We start from the raw sequence: 26078 nt of genomic DNA, 5'->3' as shown, positions 1-26078 counted from the left end.
CTAGGTGACAATTACAATAACAATAACAATAGCTAAGGCTTATTATGGCTTTATGCCAGGTACTTTATGCACTTGATCTCATTTAATACTCATATAGCCTATGAGGGAAGTATAATTTCCATTTTACCTATGAGAAAACAGGCTTAGAATGGAACCTTGGTTCTCATAGCTTGTGAGTGGTAGAACCGGGATTTAGATCCAGCTCTGCCTGAGTCCAGCTTCTGTTTGTCAATTACTTCCCTCTTCAGACCTAATTCTTCCAATAAGCAACAGAAAAAGACCCAGTGGGGCCATGGCCTCTGGCACACAGCTTCTCATAAACGAGCCTATCACACATCCCCAGAACTAAAGCAAGCGTATGTTCCTTCTGATGTTGAGGTAAAAAGCAGGGTTTGTTTTGGTTTCCCTTTTCCAAAACACTCCCCCACATGTTTCTGGCTTGTGGTTAAGAAGAACCCAGGTGTTCATGTCACATACGAGCTCAACTGGGGAAAAGGAAACCATCCAGCAGCCCTCCTTGCCCTCCAATAGTGGCTTCACCCAACTTGGGGTGCATTCTTCTACGGTTTCTGATTTCTCAACCTCACCTAACATTCCCTTGCCTTCTTGGCTCCCTCTCTTGCCCAACACTACCATGCATGGCTGATAGGGCACTGTTCTGCCCCATATCCTATGGGTTCTACTTAACCCAGAGCTGGCTTACCTGGAAACCAAGCTTATTCTGTACTGGCAGACCTCACGCCATCTTGCTTAATAGCCTTCAGTTTTCCTTTAGTTGATTAATGTATCACTCAATAGATTATGCAAGACCTACTCTGCTAGGCACTGTACTAGGCCCTGTGGTTTATATTTAAATGAAGAGGGAATGATCTCTGACTTTAAAATGCTGGAAGAAGAGATGAGATGCATCAAGACCGTCAAACCACAAGTGATAAGTGCCGTTAGAGCTGTGTGGATCACTGGCTCAGGGAGTTCCAAGGATAGAGACATATTATCTGTTTGGGAAGGGCTTGGTGGGGGAAAGGCATTCAGCCTGGCCTTGAAAATCAATTAAAGTTTGAATATGAGGAAAGAAAGAAGAGCATCTCAGACAAGGACACGGCATGGATGAAGGCACAGAGGTGTGGGCGTGCAGGGCATCTGTGGAAATGGACAGCTCAGTTCTCGCCGAGGGAGGGAGTTGGTGCAGAGCCTGGGGGCCCTGCCTTCAGAAGATTTCCAAGAGGAAGGAGGGCAAAAATACACAGATGAAGGCAAAGACTGGCAGCCCGGAGGCCAAAGACGTGTTTAGTTTGGCCAAGACACTGTTTTTAAAATTTAAGCCAATTTTGAAAACCAGGTTTCACATAAAATTCCAAATTTCTGGCTTCTGAAAACGTGAAAGATCTGGCAACACAGGGCACAATGTCTTCCCTCTTTCGGTAGAAGGAATTCTGTCTCCCCGGCACCAAAGCCTGGCTTGTTTCTTCCCTACACCCTGCTTGCTCGGTCCGTGAGCATCTGAGTATAGGACGCTTGCTCTGCTATAGGTACCAGCTCAGGGAACACAGATGCAGAAACATCAGAAAGAGTCCCAAGGGCCTCTCATCCAACTTGCTGACTGTCATCATGCTGGTTCTCAGATCTCCCTATCTCTCTCTGCTACCCAAACACAGACCCTCCTCTTTAAAATTTCAGCATACATGGCTTTCAAAATTATGAGGCATGAAAGTGTCAAAAGCATCTCCAGAAACTCATGCCGCCAGGATCTGAGACTCAAAACAGTGTGGATCAAACACCATCAGAGTGTGGGGTGGGGCAATTCGAGTTTGTCTTCTTGTTTTTATGTAAGCAGATTAATTAGAGAACTAACATAACGCCAGTCTTTGGGCTTTTGATCCTATCCTGCCAGGACCCAGACTTGGAGATGTATTAAATGGATTCTTCCTTTTCTAAATGTCTGCAATCTGCCCTTCTCGGCTTCATAGGTCTTCTCAAAGTCTCTGTCTTGGACCCTCCCGTTAGTTGCTGAGAATGGGATACTAACATCTGAGAAAGGTTGGATTCCTCCTAGGGACAGAAAATCCACATATGGAAAGTGCAAATCCTGTGCCGGGTAATCACGAAAGCAGTTGCAGTAGCATTGGACCATAGAGCCCCAGGAGACCTCACAATTCAGCCCCCTTCCTGGCAACACTAATGAATTAAGAGGTCAGTTTGGTAATTCCAAAGGCTAAGCCTTTGTGACTATAAATAAATGCATAGAATGAAAGGAATGTAGAAAAAAAAAAGCAAACAGAGGTGGAAAGGAAATGAAAAACCTGACTTGATTTCATTGAGAAAATTAGTTTAAAAATGTCCTTTGTGTAGCAATTCCTTTAAAGCCTCACCGAACAAATGCCTAGGAGAATTCTTCCAAACTTGAGGTCCCTTTAACCAGACCTTGGTGTGCGTCTTCGGCTGAAATTCAGCAGTTCTGGGAGGTGGAATGAGGAGAGATCGTTGGAAGGTTTTTGTGTACTTATGTCAAGCAGCAAGAAAAAGCCTTAATGAACCACAAAACTGGAGACTTTGTAAGGTACAGCTCAGTCAGCACTTTTCCTCCGAGGAGAGAACACACAATTGGCATGAAAGTGACCCAAGCAACAGGTCGAGCAGAGAATGTCCAAAAGTAGAAGACTTCCAGCTCCCTGATCTTCCATACGTCACAATGCAGATTGCTGCACTGGACTTGGCATTTAAATGGGACCAGCATTTTGCATCCTGGTCCCATTTAAATGCCATTTGTGGACCAACGTGAATTAGATGGTAACGTCAGGAAGGCTGGAATCGGTGGTGGGGGGCGGGGGATGCTGTATTTGGTTGGCTTTTTCCCCCTGTGGTTTTCACCATCTGTTTCTTTGAACGCATAAACAAGGAAAATGACTGGTTTGGAATGCAGGGTTTTAAAAAACCAGATGACCACAGGCATCCTCTAAATGAGAAAGAGAGAGCAAGTTGGGGTTCTGTGACATTTGTCAGGAAGTGAAATGTTAAATACCAGGAAGCATTAGCGCTTTCTGCCAGGGAAGATCCACAAAGGCAAGGAAACACTTTAGCGGTGACCCTGCCTTCCTTTTCTGAGGTCGTGCTATGTGTTTATATGTCACCTAGTGCTATTTTCAGACACCAACTCCACCCACTCTAGCTCCCAATCCCCTTCTGGGTTTTTTGTTTGTTTGTTTGTTTGTTTTGTTTTGTTTTGAGACAGAGTCTCTCTCTGTCGCCCAGGCTGGAGTGCAGTGGAACGATCTTGGCTCACTGCAAGCTCGTCCTCCCAGGTTCACGCCATTCTCCTGCCTCAGCCTCCCAAGTAGCTGGGACTACAGGCGCCCGCCACCACACCTGGCTAATTTTGTGTATTTTTAGTAGAGATGGGGTTTCACTATGTTAGCCAGGATGGTCTCGATCTCCTGACCTTGTGATCCACGATCCTTGGCCTCCCAAAGCGCTGGGATTACAAGCATGAGCCACCACGCCCAGCCTTTTGTTTGATTGTTTGTTTGTTTTTTGAGACGGAGTTTCACTCTTTTTGCGTAGGCTGGAGTGCAGTGGCAAGATCTCAGCCCACTGCAACCTCCGCCTCTCGAATTCAAGTGATTCTCCTGCCTCAGCCTCCCGAGTAGCTGGGATTACAAGCACATGTCACCATGCCTGGCTAATTTTATATTTTTAGTAAAGACGGAGTTTCACCATGTTGGCCAGGCTGGTCTCCAACTCCTGACCTTAGGTGATTCTCCCGCCTTGGCCTCCCAAAGTGCTGGGATTACAGGCATGAGCCACTGTGCCCGACATGCCCCCTTCTGTTTTTTAAATGAAAGATGAACAGTTAAGCTGGACTTAGCCTTGGTTTTCCATTAGCATTATTGCTAAGTTGGCAACCTTGGATAAAATCCACTCTTGGACACTTTTAAGCTGAACAAAAGCTGCACTATGAGCAGGTGCTATGATAAAGCCAAGACAGTGCTCTAAGTAGAGGGGCTGATGAAATAGACTAAGGGGAGATCTTCATTTCTCTCCTGGATGATAGCGAGTAAAAAAAAAAAAAACAATCATATAAGGGCATTAGGAACACAGTGTGTTTTTCTTTAGCAAAGGGCATCCTGCTTTAAAAAGGAAGGTTTGCTATGCACAATACAGTGGCCATTCTATAAAGTGGTTCCGTATGCTCCATGCCAACAGACCTCAAAGCAATAGGTTCCTTTTTTAAACCCAAGACAGTGGAGAGACTTGATGGAAATTTTGAGTGCATACTAATCTCTTTTACTTCATTGCAAGAAACAATCAGTTGTAAGCACTAGGGATTTAAAGCCAAATTGAACTCAGGCATTTTGAGAGCGCCTGGGGAGAAGGGCATTGGTGCATTTGGCTGAGTTCCACCCATTTCAGCATAAGATGGACGTGGAGCATTTTTCACATAGTTTTGTAGGCAGCCTGACGCCAGAGTTTTCACTTCAGAGAAAGGATAAGTTGACGGTTTCTTAGGGAACAACCAACTCTTCCTCATTTGCAATGTCTGTTCTCCTCAAAGATGTCGTGGGGAACGCTTGAGATGGGCACTCAATGACTCAAAGGGTAGGGGTTAGGCAGAAACAAGACCCTGGGCATTTAGACGCCCTTGGACGATTACATATATTTCAAAATGAGTTAAGTTCAAATAATTTTTTGCTGGTGCTTAGCACACCAATGAAGTATGTAGATATGAAAACAGGAGGCTGCTAGGTAAGATTCATTTTATTGGCACTGGTTCCAGATGCCAGCATCGTGATGAACGCTATTTGACTTCTGATATCCCTTGACGTAGGTACTGTTGGGGATGTTTTCTTTCCTGGTGGAAATGGGAAAATGATTAGAGACCAGAGGTCAGGAGACCTGAACTCTGTTCTTGGTGCCTCCCTGACTCAGTGTTTTGTTTGTTTGATAAGTTAGAATGAAAGCTCCCAGAGGTTTCTAAGGACAGCACAGTTTGAGCATTGGCTTTGTAAAAGTACTGTGGTGACCCGTGGAATTACAGTTATAATCATCATAATAATGTCCAATGAAGAGGCATACTGAGGAAGGCATGAGAGGAATTTTAAGTGGCTAAACTGTATTTGCATTATTCATTTTACAAATCGTTTCAGAGCCTTAAAGCAAATTTCAGTATGCGGTACTTTGATGCAAAATGCTCCTCTAGGACTTTCATAAGTTACACACAAGTATCCCTTAAAGTATATTTTAGAAATATGCTTGCAGTGCATCAACTCTATCTGATGAACTTTGAGATGATCACAATTAAGGGTGATAGAGATATTTTAGGGATTTTTTTTCTCATTGGGATTCAAGAGGGATTTAAAAGTTTACTAACCTGGGCCAGATGCAGTGGCTCACACCTGTAATCCCTGCACTTTGGGGGCTGAGGTGGGTGGATCACCTGAGGTCAGGAGTTTGAGACCAGCCAACATGATGAAACCCTGTCTCTACTAAAAATACAAAAAATTAGCTGGGCATGGTGGCGTGCACCTGTAATCTCAACTACTCAGGAGGCTGAGGCAGGAAAATCACTTGAACCTGGGAGGCGGAGGTTGCTGTCAGCTGAGATTGTGCCACTGTACTCCAGCCTGGGGAGCAAGAGCAAAACTCCATTTCAAAAAAAAAAAAAAAAAAAAAGTTTACTAACGTGGTATCTACTTGTCTCCTTCCTGTTGTGTCTTCTTTCTTCGGTTTCTTTCTATCTTTTTATGAGGGAGAGTTGAGGGATGAGTGCTTAGTTAGGAGGCAAGGAGATTCAAGGACTCAGGCTTGGAAATTTACACCTCTGTGCCTTCTCTCCCACAGGTGATAACCCCCGTGAGGACAGGCCATGGCTACGTATACGAGTACCCATCCAGATACCAAAAGGACGTCTATGATATCCCTCCTTCTCATACCACTCAAGGGGTGCGTACCAGAACATGGTCACAAGAGGAGAAGCGCTTCTAAGGGTAGCGTTCCTTCAGGGCTGTAGAGAAAAGGGAGTTCACAAATTATGTATTAATATATGTCATATGAAGCTTTATTTAGGTTGACTACCCAGTAGCCACTTTAGCCAATGCTATTTAAATTATGTTTTCTGGATTTGCTTTATCAGGAAATCCTAGTATTTCACCCAAGAGAGCTTATGTTCTTCTACAATTTTGCTTCAGAAAGTAGATTTTTCTTTTTTCTTTTTTTTTTTTAAGACAGAATCTCTCTTTGTTGCCCAGGCTGGAGTGCAGTGGCTCTATCTCAGCTCACTGCAACCTCCACCTCCCAGGCTCAAGCAACTCTCCTGCCCCTGCCTCAGCTTCCCAAGTAGCTGGGACTACAAGCACACACACCACCATACCTGACTAATTTTTGTATTTTGTAGGGACAGGCTTTTGCCATGGTGGCCAGGCTGGTTTTGAACTCCTGACTGCAAGTGGTCTGCCTACCTCGGCCTTCCAAAGTGCTGGGTTTATAGGTGTGAGCCATTGCGCCCAGCTGGAAAGTAGAAAATTTAAACTACACTTTAAAGTACAGACAGCATAGATATTTCACATAAGATCTTTTTTTTTTTTTTTTTTTTTGAGACAGAGTCTTGTTCTGTCACCAGGCTGGGAGTGCAGTGGCACGATCTCAGCTCACTGCAACCTCTGCCTCCCGGGTTCAGGCGATTCTCCTGTCTCAGCCTCCCAAGTAGCTGGGACTACAGGTGTGCACCACCACACCCAGCTAATTTTTGTATTTTTAGTAGAGATGGGGTTTTACCATGTTGGCCAGGATGGTCTCGATTTCTTGACCTCGTGATCTGCCCACCTCAGCCTCCCAAAGTGCTGGGATTACAGGCATGAGCCACCGTGCCTGGCCAAAATCATTTTTATATTAAATGTAAGTTAAAAACCACAAAATGTATTTAAAAAGGCAATAAATCTGTTATAACATGGAGCACTGCCAAAGATCAAGCTTGTACATAACCTGGTAAATAAATCCATAATTAAGTGCTTAGGAGCATAAAAAATGACAAGTATAAGACATTTCCATTCTGGGTAACTCACGGGTTTCTCTTCAGGTATACGACATCCCTCCCTCATCAGCAAAAGGCCCTGCGTTTTCAGTTCCAGTGGGAGAGTTAAAACCTCAAGGGGTGTATGACATCCCGCCTACAAAAGGGGTAAGTGAGTGACTACAAAGCAGCAAAAAGGAGTGTGAGTGTGTGTCTGTGTGTGTGTCTGTGTGTCGGGGGGGTGCAGGGTTGGGAGGGTGGGTAAGTAGTTCACTGGAATAAAACAAGAAAGGCAAACCCAAAAGGGGAAAATGTAGTCTTGGTGAGAGTAAAGGAAGGAAGCAAAAAAGGAAAGGCACTAATTAAAGATAGCTCTAGGGATTTCATATTGAGGAGCCCCAACTAAAAAACACTAGGTGGCCAATAAGGATAACCCTTTGGCAGGGAAGATAATTAGTTCAGTTTGGCAAGTACTAATATGTATTTGTAGAGGGTTTGTTTTGTTTTGTTACATTTTGTTTGAGACAGGGTCTCGCTCTGTCACCCAGGCTGGAGTGCAGTGGCGCAACCACAGCTCATTGCAGTCTTTACTTCCCAGGCTCAAGCAATCCTCCCACCTCAGGCTCCCAAGTAGCTGGGACCACAGGTGCACGCCACTATGACTGGATAAATTTTATTTTTTGTAGAGACGGTGTCTCCCTTTTGTTGCCCAGGCTTGTTTTGAACATATGGGCTTAAATGATCCTACTACCTTGGCCTCCCAAAGTGCTGGGATTACAGGCTGAGCCGCGCCCGGCCTGTAGAGGGTTTGACAGTTTTCTCAGTGTGTATGTTTGAGTGAACTCGTTTGACTCACTCTGTTACCCTGTGGGGTATGCCTGCACAGAAAGCACAGTAATCCCTACTTTACAGACAAGGGGACTGTGTTTCAGATGCCTATGCAGCTCATTCAGCATCACACAGCTGGTGTGATAACCGAAAAGACCGGGGGAGAACTCTGGTCTTACTCTGCCTCTCGGCACAGATCAGCAGAGAAAGGATGCCCAGGAGGTGGTCAGAAACACAGGACTGGAACACAGGGGTGAGCAATTTAGCCAGGAGGGTTGCACATACGAGTCTGCACCAAGAACGTGGGGTTGGACACACTTGGCAAAGGACAAGGGAAGTGACAGCAGAATAGCGGGGAACCTTGGAAGTGCCTAACATTGGGGCGGGGGAGGGTGACCGAAAAAGTGCCAGCAAATAGGACTGAGCACATGGGACCACAGGTTCCCATGAGCCAACTCAATAAATAGCGTTTCGCTTTCTACTTGCTTTTCAGGTATATGCCATTCCGCCCTCTGCTTGCCGGGATGAAGCAGGGCTTAGGGAAAAAGACTATGACTTCCCCCCTCCCATGAGACAAGCTGGAAGGCCGGACCTCAGACCGGAGGGGGTTTATGACATTCCTCCAACCTGCACCAAGCCAGCGGGGAAGGACCTTCATGTAAAATACAACTGTGACATTCCAGGAGCTGCAGAACCGGTGGCTCGAAGGCACCAGAGCCTGTCCCCGAATCACCCACCCCCGCAACTCGGACAGTCAGTGGGCTCTCAGAACGACGCATATGATGTCCCCCGAGGCGTTCAGTTTCTTGAGCCACCAGCAGAAACCAGTGAGAAAGCAAACCCCCAAGAAAGGGATGGTGTTTATGATGTCCCTCTGCATAACCCGCCAGATGCTAAAGGCTCTCGGGACTTGGTGGATGGGATCAACCGATTGTCTTTCTCCAGTACAGGCAGCACCCGGAGTAACATGTCCACGTCTTCCACCTCCTCCAAGGAGTCCTCACTGTCAGCCTCCCCAGCTCAGGACAAAAGGCTCTTACTGGATCCAGACACAGCTATTGAGAGACTTCAGCGGCTCCAGCAGGCCCTTGAGATGGGTGTCTCCAGCCTAATGGCACTGGTCACTACCGACTGGCGGTGTTACGGATATATGGAAAGACACATCAATGAGATACGCACAGCAGTGGACAAGGTGGAGCTGTTCCTGAAGGAGTACCTCCACTTTGTCAAGGGAGCTGTTGCAAATGCTGCCTGCCTCCCGGAACTCATCCTCCACAGCAAGATGAAGCGGGAGCTGCAACGAGTCGAAGACTCCCACCAGATCCTGAGTCAAACCAGCCATGACTTAAATGAGTGCAGCTGGTCCCTGAATATCTTGGCTATCAACAAGCCCCAGAACAAGTGTGACGATCTGGACCGGTTTGTGATGGTGGCAAAGACGGTGCCCGATGACGCCAAGCAGCTCACCACAACCATCAACACCAACGCAGAGGCCCTCTTCAGACCCGGCCCTGGCAGCTTGCATCTGAAGAACGGGCCGGAGAGCATCATGAACTCAACGGAATACCCACACGGTGGCTCCCAGGGGCAGCTGCTGCATCCTGGTGACCACAAGGCCCAGGCCCACAACAAGGCACTGCCCCCAGGCCTGAGCAAGGAGCAGGCCCCTGACTGTAGCAGCAGTGATGGTTCTGAGAGGAGCTGGATGGATGACTACGATTATGTCCACCTACAGGTAAAACAGCCGAACTCATAAAACACCTACACTCACTCACATGCAGGGAGCCTGAGACAGATGCCTATAAGGATGTCGGGTTGGACTGCCAAAGGAGAGAACATAATTAATGTTAATCTACATGGTTCACAAATTGGAGGGAGTGTTGTAGAGTAGTAAGAACGCTGGGCTGAGAGTCCTGAGTACTCACTCAGATCTAGCCCTTTCTCTGACACTTACTGTGTGACCAACTTATTCAACCTCCTTGGGCCTTAATTTCCTCATTTGCAAAATGAATGGGGTAAGGGGTTGGATTAGATCCCGTTGATATACCTCAGGTAAGAGGAGACTCACCAAGTAGGATAATAGGCCCTCTAATAATAATATCAGCTCCACTTCTATTTGTGTTTTATGTATAGTTCCATGCAATATTTTATTTGAAAAAAAAGTTTTCGTCATTAAGAAAAAGAAGAGAAGACCTTTGCACCAGAGAATTTCTAAGGCCCCTGCTAGCCCTACTCTGTGGATGTGTGTGTATAATTGCTTTAAAACTTAGCCCCATCTCAGACTTACCTAGAGGACCACTGGGCATTAGCTAGTTGTCCTAGGAGCTTAATCTGTGTATGGGACATTGGATAGTCACGGTTGGCCTCCTACAATTGGGAATTCTACCAAGCTCCAAGTTGACCTGGGATTCTGACAGCTTTCCCTTCCACTTTGAGGGATTAAAACATTCTACTGGCCGGGCGCAGTGGCTCACGCCTCTAATCCCAGCACTTTGGGAGGCTGAAGCAGGTGGATCACAAGGTCAGGAGTTCAAGACCAGCCTGGCCAATACGGTGAAACCCCATCTCTACTAAAAATACAAAAATTAGCCAGGCATGGTGATGCATGCCTGTAGTCCCAGCTACTTGGGAGGCCGAGGCAGAAGAATCGCTTGAACCTGGGAGGCAGATGTTGCAGTGAGCTAAGATCGTGCCACTGGACTCCAGCCTGGGCAACAAAGCGAGACTCTGTCTCAGAAAAAAAAAAAAAAATCTACCAAGATCCACTGTTTAGGACTAGGCTTACTATCTTATTCTGCCATTCTTTTAATTTGACTGAGAGTCACAGATTATACTGAGAACTACGTAACTATTATGCCAAATTCCCTCAAGTGCAAGAAAGTGTGGCAAGGAGAACTGAGCCCCACCTGGTGCTGAGGAAGGGAGTGGAGAGAGAGGATGGAGGCATTGAACATTCATCTTACTGATTGTCTGACCCTGCACAGTGGGAAATACTGCCTTGGAGCAGAAATCTATAGATGATTTGAGGGAACTAGAAGTGAGAGGTGGACCACATTTAGACCTGCATTTGGGGGTTTACAGGTTCACATATAATCTATGAGAAAAGAATCCAGAGACTATAAAAAGAACATTTATATATGAGATTTGAAGGGAATCATGAGTAGCTCTCTGAAAATTTTAAGGTGCCCCAGAAAGCTGGCACCCTGTATGGCAATGGGCTTTATTTTTCTGCCACCCCTGTCGTCTAGGGTTCACAGTGCCTCACTGGACATTTGAGATGTTGCCAAGGCAGTGGAAAATAAAGAGTATTTACTCATCTGTCAATGAAATTGCTAGCATAAGTGAATCACAGTGATGACATAATATGTTCTTTATGTTGAAAATTAACAGGGTAAGGAGGAGTTTGAGAGGCAACAGAAAGAGCTATTGGAAAAAGAGAATATCATGAAACAGAACAAGATGCAGCTGGAACATCATCAGGTAAGTTCAATCAGAGCAAAAACTGCTTGGCATTGGAAAGATTTCCCACCTAGCACTAAGGAAAGGTATCACTTCAAGAGATTATGATTTTGATTCTTCCAGCTCACTGGCAGGAATCAGCTCCAAAGCACGGAATGGGGTTTAAAAGCAAAGAGAAGGTTTATGACCTTGTTAGTTCAACTGGGTGTACCTGGGTTCCATCTAAACGGCAATTTTTTTAAAGGCTAAACCTGCATATCTAACATATGAGGACTATTTGGGTTAAGGCATTTGGTCTCAAGAAACAAGACCCATTCAAGCTAGCCTAAGCAAGCAGGTTTATAGTAAAGCCATAGTAGGGGAATTCAGTAACAGAAAGTGAAGATAGAGCCAGGTCTGGTGAGAACTAGAACTGTAAATTATCTCTCCTTCTTGTAGTTCCTTTGCTTCTTTCTATCAATCTACTTCACTCTCCCCTATTTTCTGGTTTTCTCTAATTATCTACTCATTTGGCTCCCCTGTAACTTTGCAGAACCCATAAATGGCCACTCAGAACTTCTATAGATGGCTTCTCATCTCAGCTTCCTCTTCCGATGGTTAGCTCCCTTCTCTTGTTCATCAGATTCCCAAGAAAGAGTCTGATTGGGCCACTTTGATTGGGCCATTTCTCTTTCTCTCTCTCTCTCTCTCTGTCTCTACCTCGCTATTTGTCTCTCTTTCGCCAGCAACACAAGCCCATGGTTTGGCTGGCCTTGGTCCAATCTAAAGGTAGGAGAGCAGAATTCAATGTTTTCAACATATATCCAGGCCTATCTACTGAGGACTTTGGGCGGGGCATGTTCATTCAAAAGCTGGGTATGAGTAGGGGAGATAATAACGAGTATTGCTAGAACAAGGGCATAAAAATAAAGACAGATGGATTGAGGATTTATTTACAAGCCTTTTAAGATGAAATGAAGTGAAATGGCATGTAATGACATGAAATGGCATGCTGTATTTAGGAAATCTGAGTTCTAATCCTTTCTGGCCAACCAACCATGTCAAGTCAGGTAACCTCCCTGAGCTTCAGTTACTTCCCTATAAAATGGGAAAGTACCCCCCCCCCATCTAATGACATGATATATTGATGAACATATTTGCATAAAGCCTAAGATATATAAAATATAATCCATTATGATTAAATACCTTGGAATATCACCTTGTACCTATTTATGTTTGCCTTGGCATCTGGCGAGGTAAGACTGCAGGGCTTTGGGGAACTTGTAGAAACCATAGCAATCGCTAAGAATAAAACAGATTCTAGAAAAGTAAAGCTGTTGAAGGCTGGGCACGGTGGCTCACGCCTGTAATCCCAGCACTTTGGGAGGCCGAGACAGGCGGATCATGAGGTCAGGAGATCAAGACCATCCTGGCTAACACAATGAAACCCCGTCTCACTAAAAATACAAAAAATTAGCCAGGCATGGTGGCGGGCGCCTGTAGTCCCAGCTACTTGGGAGGCTGAGGCAGGAGAATGGTGTGAACCTGGGAGGCGGAGCTTGCAGTGAGCCGAGATCGTGCCCCTGCACTCCAGCCTGGGTGACAGAGCAAGACTCTGTCTCAAAAAAAAAGAAAAGTAAAGTAAAGCTGGCTGTGCATCTCTCAGAGAAGCTGGGGAAGCTGGGTGAGGTGATCACTGCTCCAGCTCATCCCTACGTCCAGGTGGGAGATTAACTGAGTCCTAAGCTCAGGTCACAGATAGTCCTTATCTGCAGAAGAGAGGTCTCTCTTGAGTCTTAGTGGAACCCCTAGAAATTATTATAATTGCAATTTAAATAATACACCATTTGGTAGCAATGAGGAAAGAAGCAAGAAAGCCAGCACCTGATGCATCTGACTCTGGGTAAAACCCCCTTCTTTTAACAGCTCTGGGGGACTAAATATTATGATGCACAATTCCCATTCAGACTGCCTTAGAAACTTTTTTTCCTTAAGTGCTCATATATTTATATGCATTAATCTTCCTGTAGTCCTGGATCATAACATGTCTATCAATCTTGACAGAAAGAGTAGGATAAACAGAAAGCGGTCATGAATGGTCATTTCATCTGAGCATCCTGAGATAGTCGAGGCTTTCTCCGAGAAGGAGCAAACTGTCAGTGACTTACTTGACAAGGAGGTCACTACATTTGGCTTTCCCTTGCCACCCCTCAACATTAATAAGCATTTACATAGAGCCTACTACATACCAAACTATTATAAGCACTTTGTAAACGTTAACTCATTTAACCTCCATAAAGGTGTAGGTAACAGGGCTGCCGTTTAAACACTATGCTACCTTCTAGCCAGAGGGTACAAGAGACCAGTGGTCCAATCATAGAAGGTCTGAGCTTGAGGATCATCTTTCCCAACGTCTACATTTTACAATTTAGGAAAGCAAGGCAGCTTGACCCAGGCTTTACAGCTCACATGCATCTGACAGTTACTAGGGACTAAAATCCCTGTCTTTTAACTCCAAGCCCTGGTGAATTTCCATTGCAACACACTCCCTTGCTCTAATGAGATCTACTTTCGTCTTCCTTGCAGCTGAGCCAGTTCCAGCTGTTGGAACAAGAGATTACAAAACCCGTGGAGAATGACATCTCGAAGTGGAAGCCCTCTCAGAGCCTACCCACCACAAACAGTGGCGTGAGTGCTCAGGATCGGCAGTTGCTGTGCTTCTACTATGACCAATGTGAGACCCATTTCATTTCCCTTCTCAATGCCATTGACGCACTCTTCAGTTGTGTCAGCTCAGCCCAGCCCCCACGAATCTTCGTGGCACACAGCAAGTTTGTCATCCTCAGTGCACACAAATTGGTGTTCATTGGAGACACGCTGACACGGCAGGTGACTGCCCAGGACATTCGCAACAAAGTCATGAACTCCAGCAACCAGCTCTGCGAGCAGCTCAAGACTATAGTCATGGCAACCAAGATGGCCGCCCTCCATTACCCCAGCACCACGGCCCTGCAGGAAATGGTGCACCAAGTGACAGACCTTTCTAGAAATGCCCAGCTGTTCAAGCGCTCTTTGCTGGAGATGGCAACGTTCTGAGAAGAAAAAAAAGAGGAAGGGGACTGCATTAATGGTTACTAAGGAAAACTGGAAATACTGTCTGGTTTTTGTAAATGTTATCTATTTTTGTAGATATTTTATATAAAAATGAAATATTTTAACATTTTATGGGTTAGACAACTTTCAGAAATTCAGGGAGCTGGAGAGGGAAATCTTTTTTTTTTCCCCCTGAGTGGTTCTTATGTATACATAGAAGTATCTGAGACATAAACTGTACAGAAACTTGTCCACGTGCTTTTGTATGCCCATGTATTCATGTTTGTTTGTAGATGTTTGTCTGATGCATTTCATTAAAAAAAAAAAACATGAATTAAGAAGCACCTTAGTAAGCACCTTCTAATGCTGCATTTTTTTTGTTGTTGTTAAAAACATACCAGCCGGTTATAATATTGTTCTCCATGTCCTTGTGATGATTCTGAGCCTGGCACTCCCAAATCTGGGAAGCATAGTTTATTTGCAAGTGTTCACCTTCCAAATCATGAGGCATAGCATGACTTATTCTTGTTTTGAAAACTCTTTTCAAAATTGACTATCTTAAACACATGATGGCCAAGTGCCCAAAAGCCCTCTTGCAGAGCAAATTTCAGAATATATATGTGGATCCAAGCTCTGATAGTTCAGGTGCTGGAGGGAAGAGAGACCTGTGTGTTTAGAGGCCAGGACCACAGTTAGGATTGGGTTGTTTCAATACTGAGAGACAGCTACAATAAAAGGAGAGCAATTGCCTCCCTGGGGCTGTTCAATCTTCTGCATTTGTGAGTGGTTCAGTCATGAGGTTTTCCAAAAGATGTTTTTAGAGTTGTAAGAACCATATTTGCAGCAAGGATTTACAAAGGCGTATCAGACTATGATTGTTCACCAAAGTAGGGGAATGGTTTGATCCGCCAGTTGCAAGTAGAGGCCTTTCTGACTCTTAATATTCACTTTGGTGCTACTACCCCCATTACCTGAGGGAAACTGGCCAGGTCCTTGATCATGGAACTATAGAGCTACCAGGACATATCCTGCTCTCTAAGGGAATTTATTGCTATCTTGCACCTTCTTTAAAACTCACATATGCAGACCTGACACTCAAGAGTGGCTAGCTACACAGAGTCCATCTAATTTTTGCAACTTCCTGGGGCCAGTGTGTATAACCCCTTCCACTCTCTCACAGGTAGTCACAGCGTCCATTCCATAGTCTGTCTCCTCACATCTCTTAGTATTGACACAGCACAGACACCACAAGCCATCAGGTTCTTCATGGGGCAGGTGAAATACTTCTACCCCATGGGTAAATGTATTCACATATTGCCAAGAGAAGAAGCACATTATCTATGATCTTTTGGCCCAGTTCTTATTTAGCATTTTTATTCCAGCCTACTTGGAAACATGTTTTTATTTGCAATATATGCCTGACTGAATTAAGCTTGCTTGTTTTAAACAACCAAATCATTGGAACAGAAAAGGATTTAAAAAACAAGAATGCATGATCTCAGCATGGTTAAAAAAAAATCAGTGGAAATAAATGATCATAGAAGGTGCTTTTCAAAACAACTGCTATTATAATTCTCAAAGTCCTACTCTGCCAAAAGAAGATTAAAAGTCATACATTACATGACAAGGAAATGTTCATGTGGGAAGAGGGTTGCTGAAAATCAACAACACTTGAAGTTAAAAAGTGTGTCTTTGTAGATTTCATTGTATAATGTGTATTTCTTAGGAGATGGCTGACTTGATTGATCTACGCTAAGTGGAGACATTTCACATTTTTGAAACCAAATGTTCAATCTGTATTACTCTTTGCCATCTTGTATGTAGAGGCTATTTTTAAATCATTAAATTTTTAGATCTCTGTTTTCATAGCCACTGGGTTTTCTTTTTCATACTCCTCTGTCACAGAATTAAATATTGGCTTACTTTGGTACTCCTAATATAAAAAGTTAAATTATGATTATTTTAGCAATACTATAGGTCTGGATTTTTTAAGGAAAATTGAGGGTTTGGTTTTTTCTGTATATGTGTCACTTCCAAGTGTATTTGCATTCAAAGAAAATTCTAGAATCTGTGAACATTATCAAATTCAAATATCTGGAACAAGACTTGTGTTCACCAAAAAACCCATACATTCAGTAACATATAGGATGATTTGTTTTCATAATATGGATGTTACAAGTCATGTGGTTTTTAGAATCAAAGAAAATTTTTCTATTTGTTTTGGAATAGTCATAAAGAAATAATTTAAAGCAAACTATATTTAATGAAAATAAGAGATTCGTAATCATGTAATTATCATTTTTAATGGTTGGCCCACTCTTTTATTCAGGTATCCCACTGAGATTTACAGACAAATTATTTAAATGTACCATGTACCATTTTGCCCACACATATAAGCATTAATTTATTTTTGACAAAATGTCAAGGCACTTCAAGGAGGGAATGAAAACTCTTCCGAAAAAAAAAGTGGTGCGGGAACAACTAGATCTATGAAATAAAATGAATGTGTACCTTACGTTCTACCCAAAGATTAACCCAAATGGATCATAGACCTAAATGTAAAACTTAAAACTCCTAGAAGAAAACACAGGAGAAAATCTTTGTTATCTTAGGTAGACAAAATGTCCATATTTGAAACACTTTAAAAACTTAACTCAGAAAAAAAATGATGTATTGGACTTTGTCAACATTAAAAACTTTTATTCTTCTGAGGATACCATTAAAAAACCAAAAGTCAAGCCACAAAATGGGAGAAAATACATCACATCTATCAGCCAAGGACTTACATCAGACTTAGGAGACAAAAAACTAAATTTTTTTAACTCGGCAAAAATTTGGAGAAGAAACTTCATAAAAGAAGACTTATGTAGGTAAATAGAAAAAGCAAATAAACACCACACCAAATAGAATCACTAAAATTAAAAAGACAAATGATACCCTGTGTTGGTGCAAGAAAGGGGAGCAAACATAGCTCTTGTATATCACTGGTAAAAATGTTAAACAGTACAAACACTATGGAAAACAGACTGGCGATTTCCTAAAAAGTTAAACCTATGTCTACCCTATGACCTAGCAATTTCTCTTCTAGGTATTTACCCAGAAGAAATAAAAGCATATGTCCATACAAAGACTTACATAAAAATATTTATAGCAGCTCTATTTGTAATAGCAAAAGCTAGAAAGAACCCAGATGTTTGTTCATCTATATGAATGAATAAAATCACTGCGGTATATCCACACAATGGAATACTACACAGAAATCGAAAGGAAAAGTATTGCAACAAATAGCCAACATGAATGAACTTCAAAATCATTATGACGCAAAAAAGAAGCAAGACAAAAAGAATACATATGCTATGTTTCCATTTATACAAAATTTTAGAAAATTCAAACTAACCTATAGGGACAGAAAGCACATAAGTGGTTGCCTAGAAAGAAATGGTGGAAGGAATGGATTCCAAAGAAGTCCATGGAAACTTGGGAATGAAAGCAATTTCCATTGTCTTGATTGTGGTGATGGTTTCACAGATGTATGCATGCCAAACCTCTTCAGATTGTACACTTTAAATATGTACAGTTTATTCTTTGTTAATTTTTTCAAAGTAAATGGTCTAGGCACTCCCATTAAAAGTTAGAGATTCTCAGCCTGGATTTTAAAATGCAAGACCAACTATATGCTATTTAAAAGATGCTCGCTTGAAATAAAAATACACAGATAAATTAAAAACAAGGGGATAGAAAGAGATGTACTATGCGCATTCTATTTTTTTCTTAAAAAGCTGGAGCAGCTATATTATTAACAGACAGAGTAGAATTCAGAACAAGGGCAAAGAGAGGCATTTCATGATAAAGGGATTAATTCATAAAAAAGACAAAACATTCCTAAATGTGTATGTACCAATCACGAAGTCTCAAAATACATGAAGCAGAAACTGATATAACTGAAAGGACAAACAGAAAATCTATAATGATAGGTAGAGATTTCAATACTTGTCTCTCAGTAATTAATAGAACAAGCAAACAAAACAAAATAAAACCAGTAATAATTGGTAAGAATGGAACTCTCCTCCATTGCTGATAGGAGTGTAAAATGGTACAATCGTTTTAGAAAATGGTTTGGTAACCTCTAATAAAGTTAAACATATGCTTTCAACATAACCCAGCAATCCCAATCATAGATATTTACCCCCCCCAAAAAATGAAAACATATATCCATATGAAAAGCTAATTTCTTTATTCATAATTGTGCCAAATAGAAACAACCCAAATGTCATCAACAGGTGAGTAGATAAGTAAATTGTGGTCTATTTATACAATGGAATACTATTGAGCAATGAAAAGGAGTGAACAAATTAGACATGTAACAACATGAGCAGATCAACCTCAGAAACATGCTGAATGAAAGCCAGGCAAATAAAGAGGAATTCTGTATGAAGCTCCAGAAGGCAGGAATCTAATCTGTAGTGACAAAAATTAGACCTGTGATTTCCTAAGGCCAGGGGTAGGGGTTGGCGATTATTTGGGAAAGAGCACGAAGGAGCCTTTTGGTAGGATGGATATGTTTTATATCATCACTGTCCAACACTGCAGAACTTTCTGCAATGGTAAAAATGTCTTCCATTTGCACAGTCTAATATGCTGAATAACAGTCACATATGGCTACTGAGGATTTGAAACATACCTAGTACAACTGAGGACGTTTTTCATTTTAATTTTAGCTCATTAGACTTGAAATAGCCACACGTGTTTAGTGGCTACTCTACTGGACAGCACAGTATCTATATCTTGATTGTTGCAGTAATTGTGTGCATGGATAAATTTGTCAAAACGTATTATAAAATACACTAAAAATAGGTGCATTTTATTGTATATAAGCCTTACCTGAATAAAGTTGATTTTAAAAAGAGGCAAAGCATTTCCCAACTAACTCTAATGCTCCAATTTTTCAAGTCAATATTATCATCAGTTCACAGAAACATTGGCGGTTCCATAGAAAGAGAACAAACTGGAAAGCCAAGCTTCTAAATCCAGGCTACTGCTTTAGAGTCAATGATACTGAGCTCGTTCATGTCCCACCAGGAAGACAAATGTGGCTTCCTAACCCTGAGTTGGTAAAAGCCTGTCTGGGTTTTAGATGCTTCCCCATAAACCACATCTACATTCTTTATATTTTTGAGGGATTATGACAAAAGAAATATTGTCATTCACCAAACAACATAAAAAACAACAAGGATTCACTTATTCATTGAACATTTCCTGCCTGGCCGGCCAGAGCAGGCAAATCTGCCCTGCGTATCAATAGAACCCCAGCTGTCTCCGCCAGAGGAGCTGGCCCCACCTCACAGCCAGTGTCTCTGTGTGCTCAGCAACGTGCTGTGGACCAAAGGGACAGGAGAAGAAGGGAGACGTGGATTCTGCCTTTCTTTGTTTGAAATAAAAAGTAAACATGTCCTTTAAACAATTGAAGGCAGATTATAGACAAATGTTTAAGTAATTTACAGACAAAGACTTTAAAGTAGAGAGAATGAGAAAAATCAAAGTGATCTAGTTGGTGAGAATGAGCTTTTTGCCAAGGGTGGGGTTGAAGAGGTTGATCATAAAGAAAGGTGTCTTTGTCTGTACTGTGCTGCTATCACAGAATACCAAAGATTGGGTAATGTATAAAGAACAGAAATGTATTTCTCACAGTTCTGGAACCTGAGAAGTTCAAGGTTGAGGGCTCATATACAGTGAGGGCCTTCTTGCTGCATCATCCCATGATGGAAGGTAGAAAGGCAAGAGAGCATGAGAGAGCAAGGGATTGAACTGGCAGCCTCAAGCCCAAAATTTTATAATCCCCATTAACCATGCATGAGGGTGGAGCTCTCCATACTTCCCATTAGGCCCCACCTCCAAATGCTGTTGCAAGGGGGATTAAGTTTCCAACACACGCTTTTTGGGAGATACATTCAGACCATACCAGAAAGGCTAACTGGATGGCAGAGGAAAGCCTGGCAAAGGCTGGTGGCCAGGATGGCATGCTGCAGAGATGCAGTGGAGAGTTTAGGTGATGAGGGGCTCTCTAGAATCACACCGCAGCGACTTTGGCTTTGCATTTTGTACCTTCAGAGAATTCATTCAGAATAGACATACCAAATATTCGCTGGCCTAATGAAACTGGGCATTAGATGGCATCATACCCTTTCAAAGAAGAGAAAGGAGAGAAAGCAGGATGGGGAGCCTGGATGAGACAAAGATGATAAAGATAGTGAAGACTATGAAAGGATAAAAGGGAGGGGATGGAGAGCGGAGGAGAAGAAAGAGCAGAGGAGAGAGACAGAGAGAAGAAGCAAGAAAGACCCTGACACAGGGTGATTAGAAAAGAGTCAGTGAAACAAGTAACAGACTGCAAGAGATACACAGTATATGCTAAAGCAAAATGCTATGTTCTTAGGTCATCTAGGTTCTCAAGATATAGTCAGAAACAAACAGTCAGTACATATTACTTGAAAACAGGGCTGCATTGTCATTTTGAAAAATACAACATCGTATATCAGTCTCTTGGAGAGACTTAATACTCGTGAGCATGTAAAAGGCTCTAGGCTGGGTTTGGTGGCTCACGCCTGTAATCCCAGCACTTTGGGAGGCTGAGGTGGGTGGATCACCTGAGGTCAGGAGTTCAAGACCAGCCTGGCCAACATGGCAAAACCTCATATCTACTAAAAATACAAAAATTAGCCAGGCTTGGCGGCGGGCGCCTGTAATTCCGGCTACTCGGAAGACTGAGACAGGAGAATCACTTGAACCCGGGAAGCGGAAGTTGCAGTGAGCTGAGATCACGCCACTGCATTCCAGCCTGGGCAACAGAGTGAGACTCTGTCTCAAAAAAAAAAAAAAAAGGAAAAAAAAGGGCTCCAAGAAGTCTTACAGTATAAAAACTTGCCTTGTCTACTACTTCACAAAATTATTTTGACCCTAAAAGCTGTTTTCTCTCTTAACATTTATAAAAACCTGTCTAGGATATTCAGATAGTTTTTGTTTTCCTCCCCCAACAAAAGGGTGAGGCCCGCCAATGTGACTCAGCTCATAGAATCATTGTTGTTCTCGACTACATTCATCAAGGTCAAGTCCTCTGTCTTTAACAGTCTTTTAGAACCAATAGGCTACGGGGCAGCACCTGTTCTGACCTTTAGCACCCATACTCACCCTGAATCTGTACAAAGCTTCTAAATAAGTATGTGAAGGTACTTTATTATTTCCCCCATTCATTTCTGATTATCTGAATATTTGTCTTAGAATAAACATGGAGGAAACAAACCAATAATTAATTCGGATGAGCTTTCCCAAATCATCAACTCCTTGGGACCAGGATATTTTTGTAGAAATGCTTTGGAAGGCCCAATTTTATATGAAGAGTTTTAAAATAAAAATATCTCTCAGAAGAGAACCAAAAAAGTGAAAGAAAAATAAAATACATACAAATGGGAAGATAAATAGAGTCAGAGACACATTGTTTGGCCCTTCTAGAAATTTAATCTAAGAAGAGGTGCTTGATGCATGGAAAGGCTTTTGAAGGTGGCAAGAATGATAAGGACAAATACACACTTTGAAAAAATATGATTTAAGTGGTTAAACCCTGGCTATGTTAAGGCATAAGATCAATAGATGTCCTAGTGTATAAATGACATCAATCGCCACCATTTATTGGTGTCTAGTTTGAGTCAGCAGACACTACATCAAGCACATTATCTTTGCCCTCATAGCAAACCTCTTATAGATAGTTCTTATTTTCACTTTGGAGAGGAGGAGCCTGAAGCTAGAAGGGAATTAAACAACTTGGCCCAAGTTTCAAGGCTGGAAAATGGAAGTAGCCCTTTCCCTATACCACACAAGCCCTCTGGGAGCTGCAGGTAGAAAAGTGTACAAAGGATATTTTCTGGGTAATTGCATTACAGTCATGACCTGAGCAGGGTTTAGCTGGTAGCTTTACCCCAAATCAGGTAAGAGGCATGGACAAAAGATATTCACGTGCAATTTTAAATATTATGACATTTGTATGTGATTTTGAATATGGTCCTCTTTGCAATTAATTTTCCTAATAGTAAAATACTCACATTATTTATGAATTCATATAACTAGTCTCTTTCTCCCCACAAAGACTAAGGTGCATACAATATTTTCGTTTTAGAAGAAGACAACTGAATAAAAAGAAAATAAAGGTAAAAAAAATAAGACGTAGCTGTTAACGTAGTTCATACACAAAATGCATGTTGCAAAGGCCTGTGAACTTTGGCCTTGAGTTTTCTGGACAGCCCATGAGATAAAGAAAATGAGATCCAGCCGGGTGCGGTGGCTCACGCCTGTAATCCCAACACTTTGGGAGGCCAAGGTGGGCAGATCACCTGAGGTCAGGAGTTCACGACCAGACTGGCCAACATGGTGAAACCCCATCTCTACTAAAAAATACAAAAATTAGCTGGGCGTGGTGGTAGGAGCCTGTAATCCCAGCTACTCTCGGGAGGCTGAGGCAGGAGAATTGCTTGAACCTGGGAGGCGGAGGTTGTAGTGAGCCGAGATCACGCCACTGCACTCCAGCCTGGGCGACTAAGCAAGGCTCCATCTCAAAAAAGAAAAAGAGAAAGAAAGAAAGAAGGAAGGAAGGAAGGAAGGAAGGAAAATGAAGTCCGTTATATGATTTATAAGTATCCATAAAAGGAAATCAAGCCCACTGTTTCCCATACTGGGACCTCAAAGAGATTTCTCACCAGGGTCTTCATAACGGGTTACCATAACACAGTAAATCATACAGCATCATGACATATCATCTTTACGGTAAATATAGTGAGACCACAGCTTGTTTCTAGTACAGCATCACTTATGTGCTATTATTCTTTCTCTAAAGTCTAACACTTTAAAGTACATGATGTGGCTTTTAAGGCTCACCATGATCTAACCCAAATGGCTCTTTCACTCTCATTTCATACTATATCCTTTCATGAATTCTCCTGAACAGCCTCTCTGGGCCACTCAGTCATTCCTGAGTATCTTTGATTTTTCTGTTCTTTCATCCTATTTACTCATTGTTATTCACCTTAATCTCTGACATTCAAAATACAAGTCAGGAAAGGCAGAGAGTAAGTTCTACACACCTGGTGGGTGGTATATTTTGGACAGGCTTTATTAGCCTTTCCTCCAAGTTTGCACTACTATCAATACAACTTCAATCATTCGTTTGTTCTGCAAATATTTATTGAACACCTATTATGTACCTGGCACTGAGGGTACAAGGGAAGCAATAAAAATTTAATACATTCCTTGCTTTATGAAACTTCCAATCTGGTGAGTGAAAAAAAAATGTTGGTTTTGTCAAAAAAGAAAAGAAAAGCACAACTCTATGAAACACTATGAAGTCAAGATACATAGCTCCATAAGAGGGAATATTGGCGCATCCTAACGTAGTGTGGGGAGCAGGGATGGCTTTCTTCTGGAAAAGATGTTTGATGTGAGATCTGATGAGTGAATGGACTTTATCTAAGCAAAGCGGGGAAAGGACATTCCAAGCAGAAGTAGGAGTAAGGACAAAGGCCCTGAGAACCCCAGGATCCTGCTGTGTTCTAGGACCAGGAAGAGTCCAGTGTGCCTGGAGCACAGCAGAGAAGTGGGAGAATGGTGAGAAATGAGGCTGAAGAAGTGGCAGGTACCTGGCCATGCAAGGCTTTCAAGATCACATTAAATGATTGAAAGATTATTTATTTATTTATTTATTTTGAGACAAAAACTCTGTCACCCAGGCTGGAGTGCAGTGGTATGATCTCAGCTTACTGCAACCTCCACCTCCCAGGCTCAAGTGATTCTCCTGCCTCAGCCTCCCGAGTAGCTGCAACCACAGGCCTATACCACCACGCCCAGCTAATTTTTCTATTTTTAGTAGAGATGGGGTTTCACCATGTTGGCCAGGCTGGTCTTGAACTCCTGACCTTGTGATCCGCCATCTCAGCCTCCCAAAGTGCTGGGATTACAGGCGTGAGCCAGCACGCCTGGCCCTATTTTTATTCTTTAAGAGACAAGTCTTGCTCTATTGCCCAGGCTGAAGTGCAATGGCAAGACCCTAGTTCACAGCAGCTTGAACTCCTGGGCTCAAGAAATCCTCCCATCTCAGCCTCCCAAGTAGCTAGGATTACAGGTGTATGACGCTATGCCCAGCTAATTTTTTTTTTTTTTGGAGAGACAGGTATCTGTGTTGCCCAGGCTTGTCTCAAACTCCTAGCTTTGAGAGATCCTCCACCCTCAGCCTCCCAAAATGTTGGGCTTATAAGTGTGAGCCACTGCACCTGGCCTAATTAAAGAATTTTAAACAGCTATATGACACCATCATATTTTTGCTCTGAAAATAGCTCCCTGGCTGCAGTGTGGAGAGTGGTGAAGAGGGGCCATGTGAATCCTGGCAGTTCAGTTAGGAGGGCATTGAATCAGTTCTAGGAGAAGCAATGAAGATACGTTGGATTAGAATGGAGGAGTGGAGATGGAGAGATGCAGATAGGTTCCAGGGACGTGGGAGGACAAGTCAGTAGGAAAAGTGATGAACAGCACCTCGTGCATGATGATGAGGAGCCCAGGGAAGGGCTTCTTGGCTGGGCATCTGGATGGATGTGGATCCATTCATGAGCTAGGATGTGCCAACGCTATTTCCATCTCCATGGAACCAGCCTGGGGTGCAATCCACACTTACTGCACTCCCCCTCCCTGGCACTGAGCAAAGTGCATGAGGGAGGAGCAACACTGGGCAAGAACCTCCAGACTCTTATCTGGAGGAGGCTAAGTTAAGCCCACTTTACTTCCTCCTAGGGCGTGGATGTGTAGGTACATGCTTATTTTATGGTTGGGAAAAAAGAAGGAAAAGAAAAGAGAAAAACAGCCTTGAAATAGTTCTAGGCCAGGCACGGTGGCTCACACCTATAATCCCAGCACTTTGGGAGGCCAAGGCGGGGGGATCATGAGGTCAGGAGTTCAAGACCAGCCTGGCTAACATAGTGAAATCTGTCTCTACTAAAAATACAAAAATTAGCCAGGCATGGTGGCGGGAGCTTGTAGTCCCAGCTACTCAGGAGGCTGAGGCAGGAGGATCGCTTGAACCTGGGAGACGAAGGTTGCAGTGAGCCAAGATTGCATCACTGCACTCCAGCCTGGGCAACAGAGTGACACTCAGAAAAAAAAAAAAAAAACGAACGAACGAACGAAAGAAGGAAAGAAAGAAAGAAAAAAAGAGAGAAAGAAAAGAAAGAAAGAAAAAGAAGAAAAGAAAGAAAGAAAGGAAGGGTTTTAATGAGTAGAGGCCAGCCTACAGGGGGAGAAACCTCTACAAGGGCAACTGAAAAGCTTCAGCACACTGACTGACCTTCATCTCAGACTCGACTATTACCAATCTCTAAAGCAAATTCCTCTGCAGCCTGGGAGGGGGCATTGAGGGGCAGGAACCACCACCATACCTCACAGCATGATTTAAGTCATCTCCCAACAACTATAATCAAGAAAACTGAGTTAACAGAAAGGGCACCTTACTTTGTCTCCTAACTGTCAATTTTCCAGAGAGACAAGAGTCAGCAGGGAATGGTGTTAAATGAAAACATACCCCTAATTTTCTCTGGCCTGCCTGGCAGTCAGGAGACCACCAGACACCAGACATTGTCTATCCCCCACACAGCCCCTCACCCAGTCATCATCCAAGCGCAGTTTATGA

The 26078-nt window shown here is 42.9% G+C and overlaps 1 protein-coding gene across 1 annotated transcript in view; it reads left to right on the top strand.

Moving 5' to 3' along the window:
* NEDD9 (neural precursor cell expressed, developmentally down-regulated 9) overlaps window positions 1-16230 on the top strand; it is a 49819-nt gene extending 33589 nt beyond the window's left edge. The window contains exons 3-7 of the mRNA XM_019029952.2: window positions 5836-5937; window positions 7070-7171; window positions 8325-9566; window positions 11222-11311; window positions 13856-16230. Coding sequence (XP_018885497.1) covers window positions 5836-5937; window positions 7070-7171; window positions 8325-9566; window positions 11222-11311; window positions 13856-14365 — 2046 coding nt within the window. The 3' untranslated portion in view covers window positions 14366-16230. The remainder of the gene's footprint in view (window positions 1-5835; window positions 5938-7069; window positions 7172-8324; window positions 9567-11221; window positions 11312-13855) is intronic.
* The last annotated feature ends 9848 nt before the right edge of the window (window positions 16231-26078 follow it).

The sequence above is a fragment of the Gorilla gorilla genome, chromosome 5 (genome assembly GCF_029281585.2).
Source record: "Gorilla gorilla gorilla isolate KB3781 chromosome 5, NHGRI_mGorGor1-v2.1_pri, whole genome shotgun sequence".
NCBI classification, from domain to species: Eukaryota; Metazoa; Chordata; class Mammalia; order Primates; family Hominidae; genus Gorilla; species Gorilla gorilla.
The sequence above is the reverse complement of the archived record's forward strand: the minus strand, read 5'-3'. Positions and strand labels throughout refer to the sequence as shown.